This window comes from Erpetoichthys calabaricus, chromosome 9 (assembly GCF_900747795.2).
Source record: "Erpetoichthys calabaricus chromosome 9, fErpCal1.3, whole genome shotgun sequence".
NCBI lineage: Eukaryota > Metazoa > Chordata > Cladistia > Polypteriformes > Polypteridae > Erpetoichthys > Erpetoichthys calabaricus.
The window spans coordinates 73,013,080-73,030,191 of NC_041402.2; the positions used below are offsets into that span (position 1 = coordinate 73,013,080).

General features: G+C 41.4%; 2 protein-coding genes and 1 long non-coding RNA gene across 31 annotated transcripts in view; 2 read left to right on the forward strand and 1 right to left on the reverse strand.

The window, feature by feature from the left end:
• The window catches only part of cdh31 (cadherin 31), a 438,121-nt gene that overhangs the window by 383,609 nt on the left and 37,400 nt on the right, over nucleotides 1-17,112 (forward strand). Inside the window, exons 1-2 of one of the 29 annotated variants that reach the window (XM_028809736.2) lie at nucleotides 5,052-5,209; nucleotides 16,377-16,494. The exons of 27 other annotated variants lie outside the window; for them this stretch is intronic. In XM_028809736.2, the coding sequence (XP_028665569.2) occupies nucleotides 5,165-5,209; nucleotides 16,377-16,494 (163 nt within the window). In that variant the 5' untranslated portion in view covers nucleotides 5,052-5,164. Of the gene's footprint in view, nucleotides 1-5,051; nucleotides 5,210-16,376; nucleotides 16,495-17,112 lie in introns of those variants that run through there. One more of the 29 variants, XM_051932030.1, reaches the window with a different exon arrangement.
• LOC127529178 (uncharacterized) overlaps nucleotides 1-17,112 on the reverse strand; it is a 412,696-nt gene that overhangs the window by 331,142 nt on the left and 64,442 nt on the right. The gene's annotated exons all lie outside the window — the stretch shown is intronic.
• snai3 (snail family zinc finger 3) overlaps nucleotides 1-17,112 on the forward strand; it is a 178,552-nt gene that overhangs the window by 97,360 nt on the left and 64,080 nt on the right. The window lies entirely within an intron of this gene.

Below are 17,112 nucleotides of genomic sequence, written 5' to 3' on the forward strand. Positions count from 1 at the left end.
AAGAAATAACTACTTGCAGACTAGTAAAAAGAAGAAGAAAATAAAAAGAAAACAATTTTACACAATTTAAGAGCAAAAAAAAAAAAAAACAGGTACAAAACATGGAGAGATGCACTGAGAGGTCTGCTACAGAGCAGCGACCGGAAACAATATACTGTATATATATACAGATACACTGGCCTCTATTCATTATTTATTGATAGTAGTGGGGTTACAATAAAATATATTTTTGACAAAAAGCAATATTTGACAAAAAGCAGTAATATACTGCTGCCCAAAATACATTTTGGATTTAAAATACATACCTGAATACCAGTTTACAGCCTTTTTCTCTAGTACAAAGAAATAAATGCATATACTTAAAAGGCATAAATTAAATTATACCTAATCTGCCCACTTTAAAAGTGATTAAAAAACAGATCACTTAAAGTAATGGGTTGGGTAAAGAAAATAGCAAAGTAATCTTTAAACTACAGAGAAACTGAATTGCATGCACGGTGTTGAATGCTTCAGAGGCAAAAGACCCAGGGTGGTATTTACTCATTTTGTTGCTCAAAGAATGGAGTAGACAAGACAAATCCCACTGGCTTGTTAAGTTGCATTTTTTTAAACCAGGAGTGGTCTGGCTTTATGTTACAACTGTGCACTAAATGCCTTCTCCATGTTTTGGTAAGTGTTGTAGTCATTTGGCTTTGTAGACTTGCATTTCTTAAGGAGACAAAAGCAGTGTTAACAGCTCACAAAAAAAGCAAAAAAGCATGATACAATTACAAACAGCATTCAAATGAAAATTAAGCAGGTTAGGGAGATGGGTGGATGGACGGATATCAATATCAATGTTTGGGGTTAGTATGAAAACTTGGTTTAATCCTGTGGAATTCTGAAAGCAAGATCATTCAAGCTCCTTCTCTTTACTTGTGTACTGTTTTATTTATCCTACTTTCTGAATCTAACAGTTTTGCTGCTTCTGTTTTGTTACGTATGTTGGTAGATGATTTTGCATATACTGTAAAAAAGAGCTTGTGATGCTATTAAAGAGGGTATAAATGATCTAGACTGACCAATTGTTTTAAAAGGAACAAACAAAGATACATTTAAATAGTAATCAATTTTCAGGGACAAACAGAAGAGAGAAAACATGCAGACTGCATACAGATAGTGATTTAATGCAAAGAATTATTATTACCAGTATGATTATTTGAACCCCATGAGATAACAGCACTAACAACCATACACCTGTGCAGCTCAACCGTAGAAATATATATATTTTTTTTATTTACAGATTCTTTGCTAGACAGAAAGCACTTTACTTGTTAAACTTCTGTATTAACAGTAAAAGTCGTATAGGCTCTGGCACTGAGGGCACTCCACTAACTGTACATTGGTTTGATAATGGACATGGGGTAGGTGGCATGGGAGTCTGTGTTCCTCTTCTGTTTTGCATTTGAGTCTGAATGGACCCATAAAAAGTATAAAATGTTTTGACAGAGGATGGATGAATGATGGTTAGATATCTCATTTTTAATATGTGTCACTGTGACTTTCAAGATCATTTTAAAGGCATATGTAGTGTCTGGAGATAAATGTATAATGAATAAAGATCTGGACAGATGAGATTAAACAGGTTTTAAAGAAACACACAAGCTGAACACCACATGAATTATTGTGTGAATTCTGACCATTAAAAAATAATGTATTGTGGTGTTTGTTTCCAATTAGGAAAGCTAGTCTCTGAGTATTTAGCTTTGTCAGATCTTTCTTTTTAAACATACCCAGACACTGTCAGTTACAGTAATAAAATCTTCACAGAAGACAGTCACATTATGCACACAGACAACATTAGAGCTTGATCAGTGAGTGTCTATTATGTCCATTAAGTCCTTGTGCTCTGTGGTGTACATAATTTTGTTTTATCTATCAGTTGTCTTTAGTCCTGTTGCTGACAAGCTATCCCAGCGTTTAACCTTTGGCAATATCACTTAAATCCTGGCCCAGATTACAACACCTAATAGAGGCCATGTTCAGTTGCTTAAATAATTGTTCATTCTATAAAAGATAACAAGACCTAGTGTTTTTGACAAAGCCTGCATTCCAGGATACCTTTTCTTGTACAGATCACCGCATACTGTATGATCTACCAGTTGCTTGAATATATAATACTAGAAAGAGAAGGATTTTTGTTTAATTTTGCTGATGACAGCTTTATTGACCTTTGTGCTGATTGGTGTTCTTTATCAATGTTTTAGCAAATTTCTTATGCTTTAAGTAATTAAAACAAAATGCACACCTTAGCAAAGACTTCCCTTTATGTAATTAAGCATTAGTGGATTTTTATTCAAGTTTTTCTTTTTGAGAAGTGTTCTGCAACTAGAGATTGTACTACCCATGTACTACATTTAACAAGGACAGTACAGTGGTTACTGCTGCAGTCTTGTGAATTTACAACAACAATATTTATTTATATAGCACATTTTCATACAAAGAACGTAGCTTTACAAGATGACAAAAGCATTTAATGTCTTGAGTTCTAATCTCATGCCTAGCCACCATCTCTATGTAGGATTTCCATGTTCTCCCCATGTCTCTGTGAGTGTTTCTGTGTGTATTGAGGTATGAATGCTACATCATTATTTGTGATTCTGAATTGGGCTCATGTGGATGATGTGTGTGTGAGTGGACTCTGATGGACTGGCACCCTGCCCAAGGTTGGTTCCTGTATTGCACCCATTGCTGCCAAGATAATATCTGGTTCCCTGTAGCCATGAATTGGATTAAACTAGTCTGACAACATTATATTTATAATAAAATAAGCTACAAGTTGCATATCGTATTAAATTATTTTGATACCAATCAATTCCAATGTATGTTAAAATACTGACATTTTTCAAATATTGAACACATTAAATGATTTTCATAAAACAGCTCATTGTGATCAGTATTTTGGTTTATTTGGATAAATCAGACTCTATTACCAATATATGCAGTGTAACATCCTAGTGAGAAGTGTATTCAAATGAACACGGATACAAGGTTGGGTGCAGTACTGCCCAGATCATGGAGAGGACACACATTGTCTTAAGAGAATGCTTGTTTCCCATCTTTGACCAGAAATCATTTCTGAACTCCAGGACCACTACTAACCTCCACACAACCCCATCACTCAGCTTCTTAGTGTCTTCCAACCACCAAATCCTGGATAAAGCCCATTCATATTCTTTTTTTTTTTGCAGTGTAGAACTAATTTTCCTTAAGGTATGGACCTTTATTCTATTCTTCCTTTTTTGGAATGGTCCAACCATCCATTTTCCAAACCCATATATCCAGAGCAGGATCATGGGAAGCTGAAACCCATCCAGCAAGTATCATGCACAAGGCAGGGACAATCCCTGAACGGAGCACCATTTGTTTGGCATAGTATGAGTTTTAATTTACTATACTATTTCCTTTATTATGTTAAAAACAGTATAATGTTTGGCACATCCTATTCAGTAAAATTGTTATTTGTTTTCTCATAATACTGCCAAAACAAATACAAATTCACTTATATCTAAGATTACCATTAAACAAAAAACAAAAAATAATCAGATGGCCCTTATCAAAGTTTATCTTACATCACAAGTGGCTCCCAGAATTCCCTTCCTCATTTTACTGCAATCTTCAGGATTCCAAGAGATGGGAACAATTGCATTTGTCACTTCTTCTATGCACATCTTCTTCAACCTCGCTGTTGGTTTCATCTCACATTCCACTGTCACAGTGCAACTCTTCATCACGTGGCATGATTTACCTAAACAACAGGCTTTCCTCTCTCCCTGTGAAATCCTGTATTTCTATGTGATTACTATCATTTTATCCATCCATTTATTCATTATCAGTCCTACTTAAACCCAATTCAGGTTTTTCATTTCATTTTGTTTTGTTTTAATTTTTGTTTAAACTTTACTTTCATCAGCCAAATCACACTTATGAATATCATATATGTGTATATTTTACATCAAAACAAACACAGCCAAGAATTCTAATGGTGTTTCTGTATCACAGTTCCAGGGACCATTGTTCAATTCCCAATGTTGGAACTGTCTCTGGAATTTTTTTCCTCACTTTTTTTTCTCCTAGAAGACACAGATGTGTGTAATGATTAAGCAGCACCTCTAAATTATAGGTGAGTGTTAGTCTCAAACAAAGGAGACAATGTGGGTACCTGATCCAGATATTCAAAATCCGCAAAGGTACAAGTTAGATCTAACAGAATTATTGTAGGTTAAGGGTGAATCACATACTCAACAACACAAGTGGAAATTAAGGGGAAATGCATTTAAGACACAAACCCAGAAAGCACTTCTTTACACAAATAGCTATAGAAAAAACTACCAAGACATGTAATTGAAGCCTCAACAGACTAAGAAGTATCTGGATAAGACATTGAGACTGCTTAGCTATTTAGTTAACAAGCAAACTCTTCTTTTTTGAAAGATTTCTTATGTTCTTAATAATAATAATAATAATTTTTTTGCATTTATATCAGCTTACATTAACGTTTTTGATGACAGAGTTTTGTTCAGAAGAAAAAAGTGAAAGTAAATTAAAAAACACAATCCCTATAATGTAATGCAACATCAATATTCATATATATTTAATCAGCCAATCTTTATATGGTGACTTGATTACAATATATTATAATAGATTTATAGTGGAATAGCATAAACCAGAATTATAGCCCTGCTGTTTTCATCAGCCAAGCTAAACTGTTGATTATGTAAACATAATTAAGATTTGAAAGAGGTTCTATAACAGGTAGAGACAGGGTGTATTTTACGTCTAGACGTCGAAAAATTAACACAAGTAGACGATTTTGACTTTTTTTTGCCTCGTAGAAAGAGACACGCATTAGGACCCAGGAGGTGCCGCTGCTTTACCTGTTGAGACACACAGGTTGAAGGATGTGGCCATATTTGGAAAGTGAGTCGTTAAAGTTTGAGGGCGAGGCTACCTGCATGACGTCGTCCACCATTATCAGGGCAATCTTGGCAGCGATTAAACTCAGTCTGGATTTTCTGCTTGCTTAGGTGAGTCGCAGTTTCGTTGGATTTTTTCTTGGTGAAGACTCATAGGCCTGGTTTCGAGTGTTTTATACTGAACTAAAGATTTAATCAACAGAAAGCTGATGGGGTGGCTTTTGCCACTTGCGGCAATTACTGTTTTTCTCCAGGTAAGTTCTATTTTAATTTCGTGTTAAGTTCGCAGTGTTTTTACGTATCATTGTGTATGTTGAATTATTCTTTCGTTTTTTTAGCAAAACTCCGACCGTCAAGTATCTTTTTGGTCGTAAATCGCACTTTTGAAAACTTGGTGCCTGATAAATATTTTATACTGTGTGGAGAACCCGAAGTCAAATTGGGCCATAGTAAACTCCGGCTAGCTTTATGGGATTCGGTTCGAGTGTGGTTTGTTTTTTTAGTTCCCCAAACTTAAACGCTCCATCCACCTGTTTAACAGTGTTCAAATAAAACCTTTTTCACTAGGAATTTCTTTAAAACTATCCACTTGTGCATTGTATTTGTAAGTTTAAGAATGCCTACTGCTGCCCCGCCTTTACCTGCCTGGTCGTCTCGGTGTTAGGGCTAGTGATGTGTCGTTCGCGAACGAGCCGGCTCTAAGAGCCGATGCTTTGAAGCGAACTAGAGGAGCCGATGCCCGTCGAGCAGAGCCAAAGCTTCAGCGGCTCCTGCTCAGCTCTGCTGAAAATCCATTCGGCAGGGGCGGGACTTTATTTATATGGGCACACAGAACATTGGCTCATAATGCCGGCTCGTTCACGAACGACACATCGGACTAGGATCGTACCATTATGTGAAAGAAGAAAGGGTGGCAGACGCTCCGAAGACAGCGAGTGTTGGTACAGGCCAGGTACGCTCTGTGTACCTGTCGCTGCGACAGACGAGGAGCCAGATTTAAATGCAAGCGCATCGTGAAGAAAAAAAAAAAAGTGAAGAATTGAGTGAAAGCCGAAAAAGAAGTAGCATCTGGCTGCATTTCAGTGATATTGCAGACTGCAAAGCTAAGTGCAGAATTTGTAATATGAAAATATCCGTTAGAGCAGGGTCAACAACAAACCTAAACAGACATATAAGAACCACCCACCCATCCGTGCAACTGGAGGAGAGCGTGCCCTCTCTCCTGCCATCCACTGACCCTGGAAAAGAGCCAAGTACTTCTGCTGCAGCATCCACTGTCTTACCGAAAACTGCAGGTATAACACGGTCTTCAGTTCAAACCAAAATAAGCACATTTATTCCAAAACAAATGACGCCAAACAAACAAATGTGTCGATGAGCAGCTGGCTAAAATGATAGCTAGAGACTTTTAACCATTTTCCATTGTGGAGGACAGCGGATTTACAACTTTTGTACAGGCCTTAAACCCCATGTATGTTCTCCCTAGCAGAAAAACTTTGTCCCAAACAATTATTCCATAACTATATATCTAAGGATGGAGTACAACACTGTGCTTTCAGAAACCACTGCTCTGGAAAAAAGTAGCATTTAATAACAAAAGAGCTGTGGATGAGGCATTTCAAAGAATAAGTGCAGCAGCAGCAAGATGCAACCCCAGCAGCCTGTCTGCTCCTCTATCAGAGGTCCAAGAGGAAGAAATTGGAGCAGGGGCATGTTCACAGGAACCACAAGCTTCTGCTGTGTGGAGGCTCTTTGATGAAAGAGCAACAGGTGTTACCTTTCCTGCCTGTCTCCAGACCGTGGTCGGGGTGACGCAGGGGAGCTGCTCCTTCGTCGTGTTCAGTGGTGTGAAGCTCCAGGGCCAGAGCCACGTGCTCTGGGGTAAAACCCTGTCCCTGAGTTCCCTTGTCCTAATTTTCAGCAAGGAGCGACACAGAAGGCTTGAAGGCTCCAAAGTTAACTTTATTGAAAATTACTTTTTAGGTGCTTGTTTTCAAGTTAACAGAGACCAACGCCAAGAGAGTGATCCGCTACAATCCAACACAATACAAACTCCCAAGACTTCCTCCTTTTTTTTTTTTTTTTACAATCTATATTCAAAACTCCACCCCTCAACACCGACAACTCCACCCACATCCCACATTCAGTATGATCGGGATGTCAGGCTGTGATTTTAAGCTCTGATCCCAACATTACCCCCACTGCTGGATGGTGAATAACAGCACCATTCCAGAACTAAGAAAAAAAAACATAACCTAAGTAACATATAAATAGATTCCTATATTGCATAACTTTCCTCTCTCTGCAAACGAGTACATTTCAACATATGAATATAAGAAAAATAACAAGAACAAGTTTTCACAGAACAGTTGTCAATTTAGTTCAATGGACCACCCATTCAACAAATTTGTTTGGTGGTCTCCTTTTTCTTCTGGGTCTCGCGGTGGGTAGTGGGTTGAAAGGAGAGCTGAAGATACTCTCTTCCATGCTTTGCAGCTCCGCACTACCCCCACTAGTAGGGTGCCTGTCTTCATTTGTGTAACCGAAGGTGGCGTTCAGAGGAGGCTGATTTGGACTTAATGGGCTCCAAGTCTTGTCATTATCAAGGTCCACGTCCCTCTCGTCTCCTCCTTCCAGGGTAGGATTCTTAAACAGCGCTGATAAATCAACATCTTGTTCAGCAAGATCTGTATCAAGGTTAGGTGGTAGTATTTCAGCGGGCTTCCATGTTTCCGCACTTTGAAAGACCCAGCCATTATCTAATGGGGTGCGGGGGTGGTACGGTTTCAATTTGTCATGATGTACTACCTTCCACTTTGTCTTTGGGCCTTCTGGATGCGATACACCAGATCATCTAAATGACCAAGAACAAAATACAGTGGTGTGAAAAACTATTTGCCCCCTTCCTGATTTCTTATTCTTTTGCATGTTTGTCACACAAAATGTTTCTGATCATCAAACACATTTAACCATTAGTCAAATATAACACAAGTAAACACAAAATGCAGTTTGTAAATGGTGTTTTTTATTATTTAGGGAGAAAAAAAAATCCAAACCTACATGGCCCTGTGTGAAAAAGTAATTGTCCCCTGAACCTAATAACTGGTTGGGCCACCCTTAGCAGCAATAACTGCAATCAAGCGTTTGCGATAACTTGCAATGAGTCTTTGACAGCGCTCTGGAGGAATTTTGGCCCACTCATCTTTGCAAAATTGTTGTAATTCAGCTTTATTTGAGGGTTTTCTAGCATGAACCGCCTTTTTAAGGTCATGCCATAGCATCTCAATTGGATTCAGGTCAGGACTTTGACTAGGCCACTCCAAAGTCTTCATTTTGTTTTTCTTCAGCCATTCAGAGGTGGATTTGCTGGTGTGTTTTGGGTCATTGTCCTGTTGCAGCACCCAAGATCACTTCAGCTTGAGTTGACGAACAGATGGCCGGACATTCTCCTTCAGGATTTTTTGGTAGACAGTAGAATTCATGGTTCCATCTATCACAGCAAGCCTTCCAGGTCCTGAAGCAGCAAAACAACCCCAGACCATCACACTACCACCACCATATTTTACTGTTGGTATGATGTTCTTTTTCTGAAATGCTGTGTTCCTTTCACGCCAGATGTAACGGGACATTTGCCTTCCAAAAAGTTCAACTTTTGTCTCATCAGTCCACAAGGTATTTTCCCAAAAGTCTTGGCAATCATTGAGATGTTTCTTAGCAAAATTCAGACGAGCCCTAATGTTCTTTTTGCTTAACAGTGGTTTGCGTCTTGGAAATCTGCCATGCAGGCCGTTTTTGCCCAGTCTCTTTCTTATGGTGGAGTCGTGAACACTGACCTTAATTGAGGCAAGTGAGGCCTGCAGTTCTTTAGACGTTGTCTTGGGGTCTTTTGTGACCTCTCGGATGAGTCGTCTCTGCGCTCTTGGGGTAATTTTGGTCGGCCGGCCACTCCTGGGAAGGTTCACCACTGTTCCATGTTTTTGCCATTTGTGGATAATGGCTCTCACTGTGGTTCGCTGGAGTCCCAAAGCTTTAGAAATGGCTTTATAACCTTTACCAGACTGATAGATCTCAATTACTTCTGTTCTCATTTGTTCCTGAATTTCTTTGGATCTTGGCATGATGTCTAGTTTTTGAGGTGCTTTTGGTCTACTTCTCTGTGTCAGGCAGCTCCTATTTAAGTGATTTCTTGATTGAAACAGGTGTGGCAGTAATCAGGCCTGGGGGTGGCTACGGAAATTGAACTCAGGTGTGATACACCACAGTTAGGTTATTTTTAACAAGGGGGCAATTACTTTTTCACACAGGGCCATGTAGGTTTGGATTTTTTTTGTCCCTAAATAATAAAAACCATCATTTAAAAACTGCATTTTGTGTTTACTTGTGTTATATTTGACTAATGGTTAAATGTGTTTGATGATCAGAAACATTTTGTGTGACAAACATGCAAAAGAATAAGAAATCAGGAAGGGGGCAAATAGTTTTTCACACCACTGTAGGGTCCTTCATAAGATGGCAAGAACTTCCGCACTTTATTCTTCACTCTTCGGGTCCCCTTCACCAAATGCCAGACAGCATCCCCAATCTTGTACTGAACCTTACAGATGTTCTTATCATATTGTTTCTTAGCACGAACTACAGACTGTCCTAGGGCATCCCTTACAATCTGATGTGCAAGCTCCAGTCTTTCTCGGAGCTGAATCACATGTTGTGGAAGGGTTTGATTGTGATCATAGTTTAGGGGCAAGCCAGCAACAATGTCAATAGGTTCCGTTACTTCTCGTCCATGTAACATCATATTGGGTGTAAAACCAGTCGAACTGTGTTTCATGGCTCGATAAGCCATTACAGCGTATGGGGTCATGAGGTCCCAGTCCCAGTGGCAACGCTCAGCTGTTGTAGCAAGAATTTTCTGCAAAGTAGCATTAAATTGTTCTACTTGGCCATCTGATTGGGGTCGGAATGGAGTAGTATGTGTCTTCTCAATTCCTAATAACGCACACATCCGTTGGAATACTTCAGATTCAAAATTGGAACCCTAATCACTGTGTTGACTGTATGGCACTCCATAACGGCACACCCATTTTGCAGTAAATACTTCAGCAACTGTAGTAGCTTGATCATTTGGTAGGGAGTGAGCTTCAACCCACTTAGTAAAATAATCCTGTACTACCAGAATATAACGATTATACCTTGCAGTCTCATTCAGGGGGCCCATCAAATCAAGGGCAACTCTTTCCATGGGTGCTCCAACCCGAACAGTCCCCATAGGTGCTTGAGGTCGCTTTGAAGGTCGTGACTTAGCTGCACAGTTGGTACATGTGCGACACCAGAGTGTTACGTCTTCCCGCATTTGGTACCAATAATATCTGGTCTGCAATCGTGCTAAAGTTCGTTCCACTCCAAAGTGACCCCCAACTGGGCCATCATGCAATTTTCTTCAGCACCTCTGTATGAAGCTCATGGGGCAACACAATCTGGGGATAGAACTCAGTGCCTTCAGTGCAGTAAAAACGTCTCAGTAGGATGCCTTCCCGGATATACAACCTTTTCCACTGGCTCCAGTATGTTTTGGTGGCTGGGCTGTGCTGCGAAACTTCCACCCATGTAGGACGTCCTCTTCCCTTGTCTATCCACATCCACACCGGGGCAATGTCAGGGTCTGCCATTTGAGCAGCATGTAGTTGTTCAGTTGTCCAACCATAGAACAAAACTGGCTTGTTGGCTTCCAGCAGATGAATCTTCTCCACACCCTTTTGAGACGAATTAATATTTTTGTTCTCACCTTGCTCATCATCATCATCGATTTCTCTCACCAGACTCGGAAGTGACAGGTAATTCTACCCCCACTGGCGGAAGATCCGGGTTTATAGTTCCAGGGTCGTCTTTTCCTAGGTCGTCATTCAAATTGCACTGCACAGCTTGATGAAGGCAATTTCTTACCGATGAAGGTTCTGGTATCTTGCAGGTGCAGGTAATACGGTAGGGTCTTCTTGATAAGACATCAGCATTGGAGTGTTGGCGTCCAGGCCGATGGACCACACGGAAATCGTATTCAGCAAGTTTCTCAAGCCATCTTGCCAACTGGCCCTCGGGATCCTTCAGTTGTATAAGCCAACGCAGGCTGCTATGATCAGAACGGACTATGAAGGAACTTCCTAGCAGGTACTGGCGGAAATAAGAGGTAAACTCCACCACGGCTAACAGCTCCCTTCTCGTGGTGCAATAATTCTGTTCTGTTGATGACAGCCTTCTGCTCCCATAGGCTAACACCCTTTCTTCCCCGTTCTGCATTTGGGAAAGAATGGCTCCAATTCCACAAGCACTAGCATCTGTATCAAGAATAAGATCACCATCATCAAGGGGATATCCTAGAACGGGAGCAGTAGTAAGTAGTCTCTTTAGATTCTCAAATTCCTCCTGACATTCCTCAGTCCAATGAAAACGGGCATACTTCTTGGTGAGTTCATGTAGTGGATGAGCTACGGTGGCAAAGTCCTTCACAAAGCGGCGGTAATATGAAGCCAAGCCAACATATTGGCGGACCTCTGAGACGTTGGTAGGTTGGGGCCATTCATGAACTTTTAGAATTTTCCGGGAGTCTGTGGCAATGCCGTGCTCTGAAACAATGTGTCCAAGGTAAGCCAACTGTCTGCGGAACAAACAGCACTTAGCTGGTTTCATCTTTAAATTGGCTTGCCGTAGTCTGTCAAACACCTGTCCCAGTCGCCCCAAGCATTTCCATCACATCTTTCCCCAACACAATAATATCGTCCAGATATACCAGACAGGTCTCCCACTGCATGCCAGCCAGAACACGATCCATTAGTCTCTGAAATGTCGCAGGGGCATTGCACAGACCAAATGGCATGACATTCCATTCGAAGAGCCCTTTTCTGCTGCAGAAAGCTGCTGCCTTGCGTGCCCTGGGCGTCAACTCTACCTGCCAATACCCCGCGGCCAAATCCAAGGTGCTGAACCATTTGGCTGTGGACAGTGTATCTAGGGTGTCTTGGATGCGGGGCAATGGGTATGCATCTTTAACTGTACGCTCATTCAGAGCTCTGTAATCCACACAGAGGCGGTATGTCTGGTCCTTTTTACGGACCATGACTATTGGCAAGGCCCAACTACTATTGCTATGTTGAGCGAGTCCAGAGTCCAAGCTTTGTTGTATTTGTTGGTCTGCATTGAGTTGCTTATCCTGTGCCATACGACATGGCGGTTGTTTCACAGGATTACTAGGCAGTGTCTGAATGTCATGTTGCACAAGGCTGGTACGCCCCAAGTCATTTGGACCTGTTGAAAAGACGTCGCTATACCGTTGTAGAAGCTGAGCTACACCATGTCTTTCCTCTGCATTTAGCTCAGCAGAACTCTCTACGTACAGTGTCTGTAAGTGTTTAGGGATAGTGGGGTTGACAGAGCAGTTTGATTGTGGTGCAACTAGAGAAGGACTGTGCTGTATAACATCAGCTGCCTGAAGAAACCCTGCAATGGCTCCCTTCTTTACTGTAACAGCTGCTGATCCAGGATTATATATCCTAATAGGAATGTGGGTTGACCGGTGGGTCTCAACTACAACTCTAGCTACTAGCACTTTGTATTTTTCTATGAATCCTTTAGTGGGGCTTAACACTACATTGCCTTTAGTGGATTCTCGTAAATTGGCATTTCCTGGCACAATATATTCTCGTCCAGGCTCTAGTACAACAGAGTGCGCTATCCAGACAGCATGGAGCTTAGATGGTTGTCGGGGGTTAAAATAAGGCACCTGCTCACCAAACAACACAATCTTTCGGCTACCAAAGTCCAGGCGTGCCTTGGACAGTTCTAGAAAGGGATAACCCAAGATGGCTTCAGTTTCTGTGGCTATGTCAGCCACAAGAAAATCTACGTCCACAGTCCGGGTACCAATTTGGACAGGCAAATCAACTTCCCCAAGTACAGTAATATTTCTATGACTGATGCCCTGTAGTGACTGCACTACTGAATCTCTCAGTATGGGTTTAACATCAGCATTGAGGGCTTCAAAATAATACAAGGGTAGTACATTCCTTTGAGCCCCACTGTCTAACAGTGCATGAACCTCTTTATCGTAAATTAGTAATTGAATACACATTTCAGAACCTTGACCTTTCAGACTGCAAACACTTGGAGTCCTGATCTCTTCATTAGAACCAGTAGAAACAGATGTCTCCAACATCACCCTCTGTTCTAGTACTGCCCTAGGAGATGGACAGTTTCTTTTCATATGTCCAATGCCGGAACAGTTGTGACATCTAATTTGGTGCCAATTAATGTTCGGCTGCCTTAGATTTCTTGGTGGAGGTGTGGTGAATACTTCCCCTTTGTCTCCCCACTGTGAGAAAACACATTCACGTACAGCTGCTGTCCTTGCTTTTCGATCTACTTGGCTGTGCACACCCCCTTGCATGAGCTGGGTTACACTCCTAGCGGCTCTCTTAGTAGTCTCATACCTATGTGCCAATTCATAAGCCTTAGCCAATGTGCGTGGTCTCTCTTCCAGCAGCTTCTATACCAGGCTAGCATCACCTACAGCATTTGTAAATACCTCCACCCCAATTAAGTCCTGTTCTGCTTCAGAGCGGTCTGCATACACAATTGACACTTTCTCATAAATGTCATCTTGCAGTACAAAGAACCCTTTGTCTCAGTTCAATTCCCATTGCCACAGCATGTCCTGAAGACGGCCCATAAGTGCCCTCCAGCTCCTCAACAATGCACTTATAATCCCACTGTGCTGATCGGAGATTTTTATGGATCACTGCTCCAGCAGCTCCAACTAAACAGAACTTGAGTTGATCAAGCCTTGTTTTTCTTGACCAATTATTAGCTTTAGAACAGCTCTCAAATCGACACAAAAACTCCCGCCAGGAGCCAGAACCATCAAAATGTCCAGGTCTCAGCACTGGGATCCTTTCAATGGAAGTAGAAACTTCATCTTCCCCACTATCACAGAAAATATCATGTTGCTCATGTCGTGCTGGCTGGCTACGTGTTGCAGGCTTCCCATGCACCTGTAGAGAATATTCATACCCATCGGCTTCACACAAAAGAACCTTGTTCTGTACCTGGCCAACTGAATCACATGGCAGCACAGGGTGATCATTCATCCAGGACACCCCCGAGGTGAAATGCCGGTCCCTAGTGCTGCTCTTTAATAAACAGCGCTGCATAGCGTTCACAGGTGTGCTCTCTGTAAAACTTTGGAAGGTGTCAGACAGGAAAGGGTTAATAAAGGCAGCATCACAAGTCACGGTAGCGCAAGGCACGTTAGAAACGGCCACAGTGGGTTGGCTTATTTTCTCGTTTTGGGCATGGCGTCCTCTGTATAAAACTTGAGTCTCGATCCCGCTGTCATAAGTATCTTCGTTAGTCACATACGAAATAAAAGGATTGGTTCCGGAAGTATGTGGTCGAATCGCCGAGTAATACTCTTCCCAAAACAGTTCAGGCTTTATAGTGACCGAGTCCGCACGTTCTCGGATATCAGTCCGCGCCGCCTGCACGAAAGGGTTACAATGGCGATCATGTTCGCGTCCGACAATCCCATCCTCAACACTCTTCTCCCAGTTTACTAGTGGAAAACGGTGGTATATAGTTTCATCTTCCGTGGGTGATGTCCTAAAGGGGTTGGTGCTAATCGAGGTGGCTTTGGAAAACTCTGCTTCCAGTTCAGCGTCTACCCCGAGTTTTGTCGCCATTTAAAAGCCTCTAGTTACACACTCCACCGAGAGAATGCACCAAGTTTCTTTCAGTCTTACAAGCTTCGTGTCACTCACCAGTGTCGGCAGGAATAATCCCGGACGAGTCCCCAGTGTTACCTTTCCTGCCTGTCTCCAGACCGTGGTTGGGGTGATGCAGGGGAGCTTCTCCTTCGTCGTGTTCAGTGGTGTGAAGCTCCAGGGCCAGAGCCACGTGCTCTGGGGTAAAACCCTGTCCCTGAGTTTCCTTGTCCTAATTTTCAGCAAGGAGCGACACAGAAGGCTTGAAGGCTCCAAAGTTAACTTTATTGAAAATTACTTTTTAGGTGCTTGTTTTCAAGTTAACAGAGACCAACGCCAAGAGAGTGATCCGCTACAATCCAACACAATACAAACTCCCAAGACTTCCTCCTTTTTTTTTTTTTTTTTACAATCTATATTCAAAACTCCACCCCTCAACACCGACAACTCCACCCACATCCCACATTCAGTATGATCGGGATGTCAGGCTGTGATTTTAAGCTCTGATCCCAACACAGGAGATGCTGAGGTCCTATCTTGAGGAGCACCTCATCCAAAGATCTGAAAACCCAGTGAGCTGGTGGGAGGCCAAGGCTGCAGTCTACCCACGCCTGGTTAAGGTAATGGTAGGAAGACTTTGCATTGTCGCTACATCGGTCCCCTCAGAAAGAGTCTTCTCAAAAACAGGACAAATAATCACGGAGAGGAGAAATCGCATCAGCCCATCTAAGCTGAGGCATCTGGCATTTCTGAATGCCAACCTGGCCTAAAAACTTTTATTCAAAGAGTCATAGTGTTGTGTTGTTGTTGTTGAATTTGGCCTTTATTTAATTTGTTTGCTGTGGTTTTGTGTTAAGCTGTTCATTTAAAGCTTTTATTAAAATGTTAAACAATAGTAACTGTGTATTTATTGTAATGAAAAAATGCATAAAATACATAATGTCTGAAAACAATGAATAAGAAATTGCTTAGGCTATACACAAACCATTCATAATTGCTTAATTAGGCTAAAATATAAGCACCCAAGTGATACTAAACGAAGAGCCATTCGGGAGCCGTAAGAGCCGGCTCTTTAAAGGGAGCCGATCCAAAAGAGCCGAAGCTTTGAAAAGAGCCGGAGTTCCCATCACTAGTTAGGGCGCCCTCCATTTTTTTTCTTTTTTCTGTCCTTGGATCAATTGGGGGGGTTGGGTGGCTAGATAAAAAATTTCACTCGGTGAACATGGCGATTGGTTTGAGTTTAGTGAGGGGCAATTTTTTTTAAATCTTTTTGAATGACGTTCTGCACCTGATACGATGAGCAAGTGGTCTCGTTCCGTGAAACTTAATTCAAATTACGATAAATATGGCATTCGTGAACCAAAAATGTTCCAGCATTGCCTCTTCAAAGTACTTCTAGACTAACGTGTATGTTTTATATTGCAGATTACCCAAAGTTCTTCTGGATTATCCAGTATTTCGTTCGTTTTTTTTTTTCCAATGTGCTTGTTTTGTTTTCAGTTACAATATATTTTTAGTTCTGTAAGTGTATTTATCAGGCAGTGAAACATCTAAATAATTCAAACGGTAACGCATTTTGCCAAAATTTTTTTTATGGTCTTGTTAGTCGTTAGACTCTTATTGTCACATTCGCCACGTGTATAACGCAGAATTAACAATGAAAATATTATTTCAGATATGGACGGGAGGATTTTGCCAAAAAACCATACCATGCCAGCCCGGCTTTTCATCCGACAACTTTGTCTTCACAGTTCACAGAAACCGACTGCACCGGGGTAAAATACTGGGTCGAGGTAAGTGAGCTTTACTTCTGTGTTGTCTCGTCTTGTCTTTATAGAAGCAAATCCATTAGCATATTTCTCAGTTCAGAGGACATTTTTTTTTTTTTTAAGTTTATAAGGTGCACGATCAGTATTCAGATATTGTGGCAATCGATTTACATTTTTTGGTTATCCACTGGTTCGGTTACTTTTATATCGGTCAACTAAATATTACTAAAATAATGACGTGATCAGTTGCCAACCTTTAAATCAGTCAGTCGCTGTACTGCTTGGGTGTAAGTTGTTCGCGGTTTGAGTTATCGAGAAGGTAAAAAGTTTAAAAAAGGTCTTGGCGCTTGCTTGCGTGCGTGGTTGGATGCCAGCGGCTTTGGCTAAATTTTTTGTATAGCTTCTGTGTTGTGAGAGAGGGTATTGTAGGATTGTGTAGCTGCTGTACAAAACTGAGTATACTCTATATATCACAAATAAGGGACGTGCATAAAGGTGTGGCTGTTGGGCTGAAGCATCTGTCGTTTTTCTTCCTCGTTGGCCCAAGTGTGTACTTCTAGGAATACGACCCTCCTTTTCGGTGTTGGAAACGAAAAAAAAAAAACAGCGATAGGTAATGGACTACTGTTTACTGTTATACAG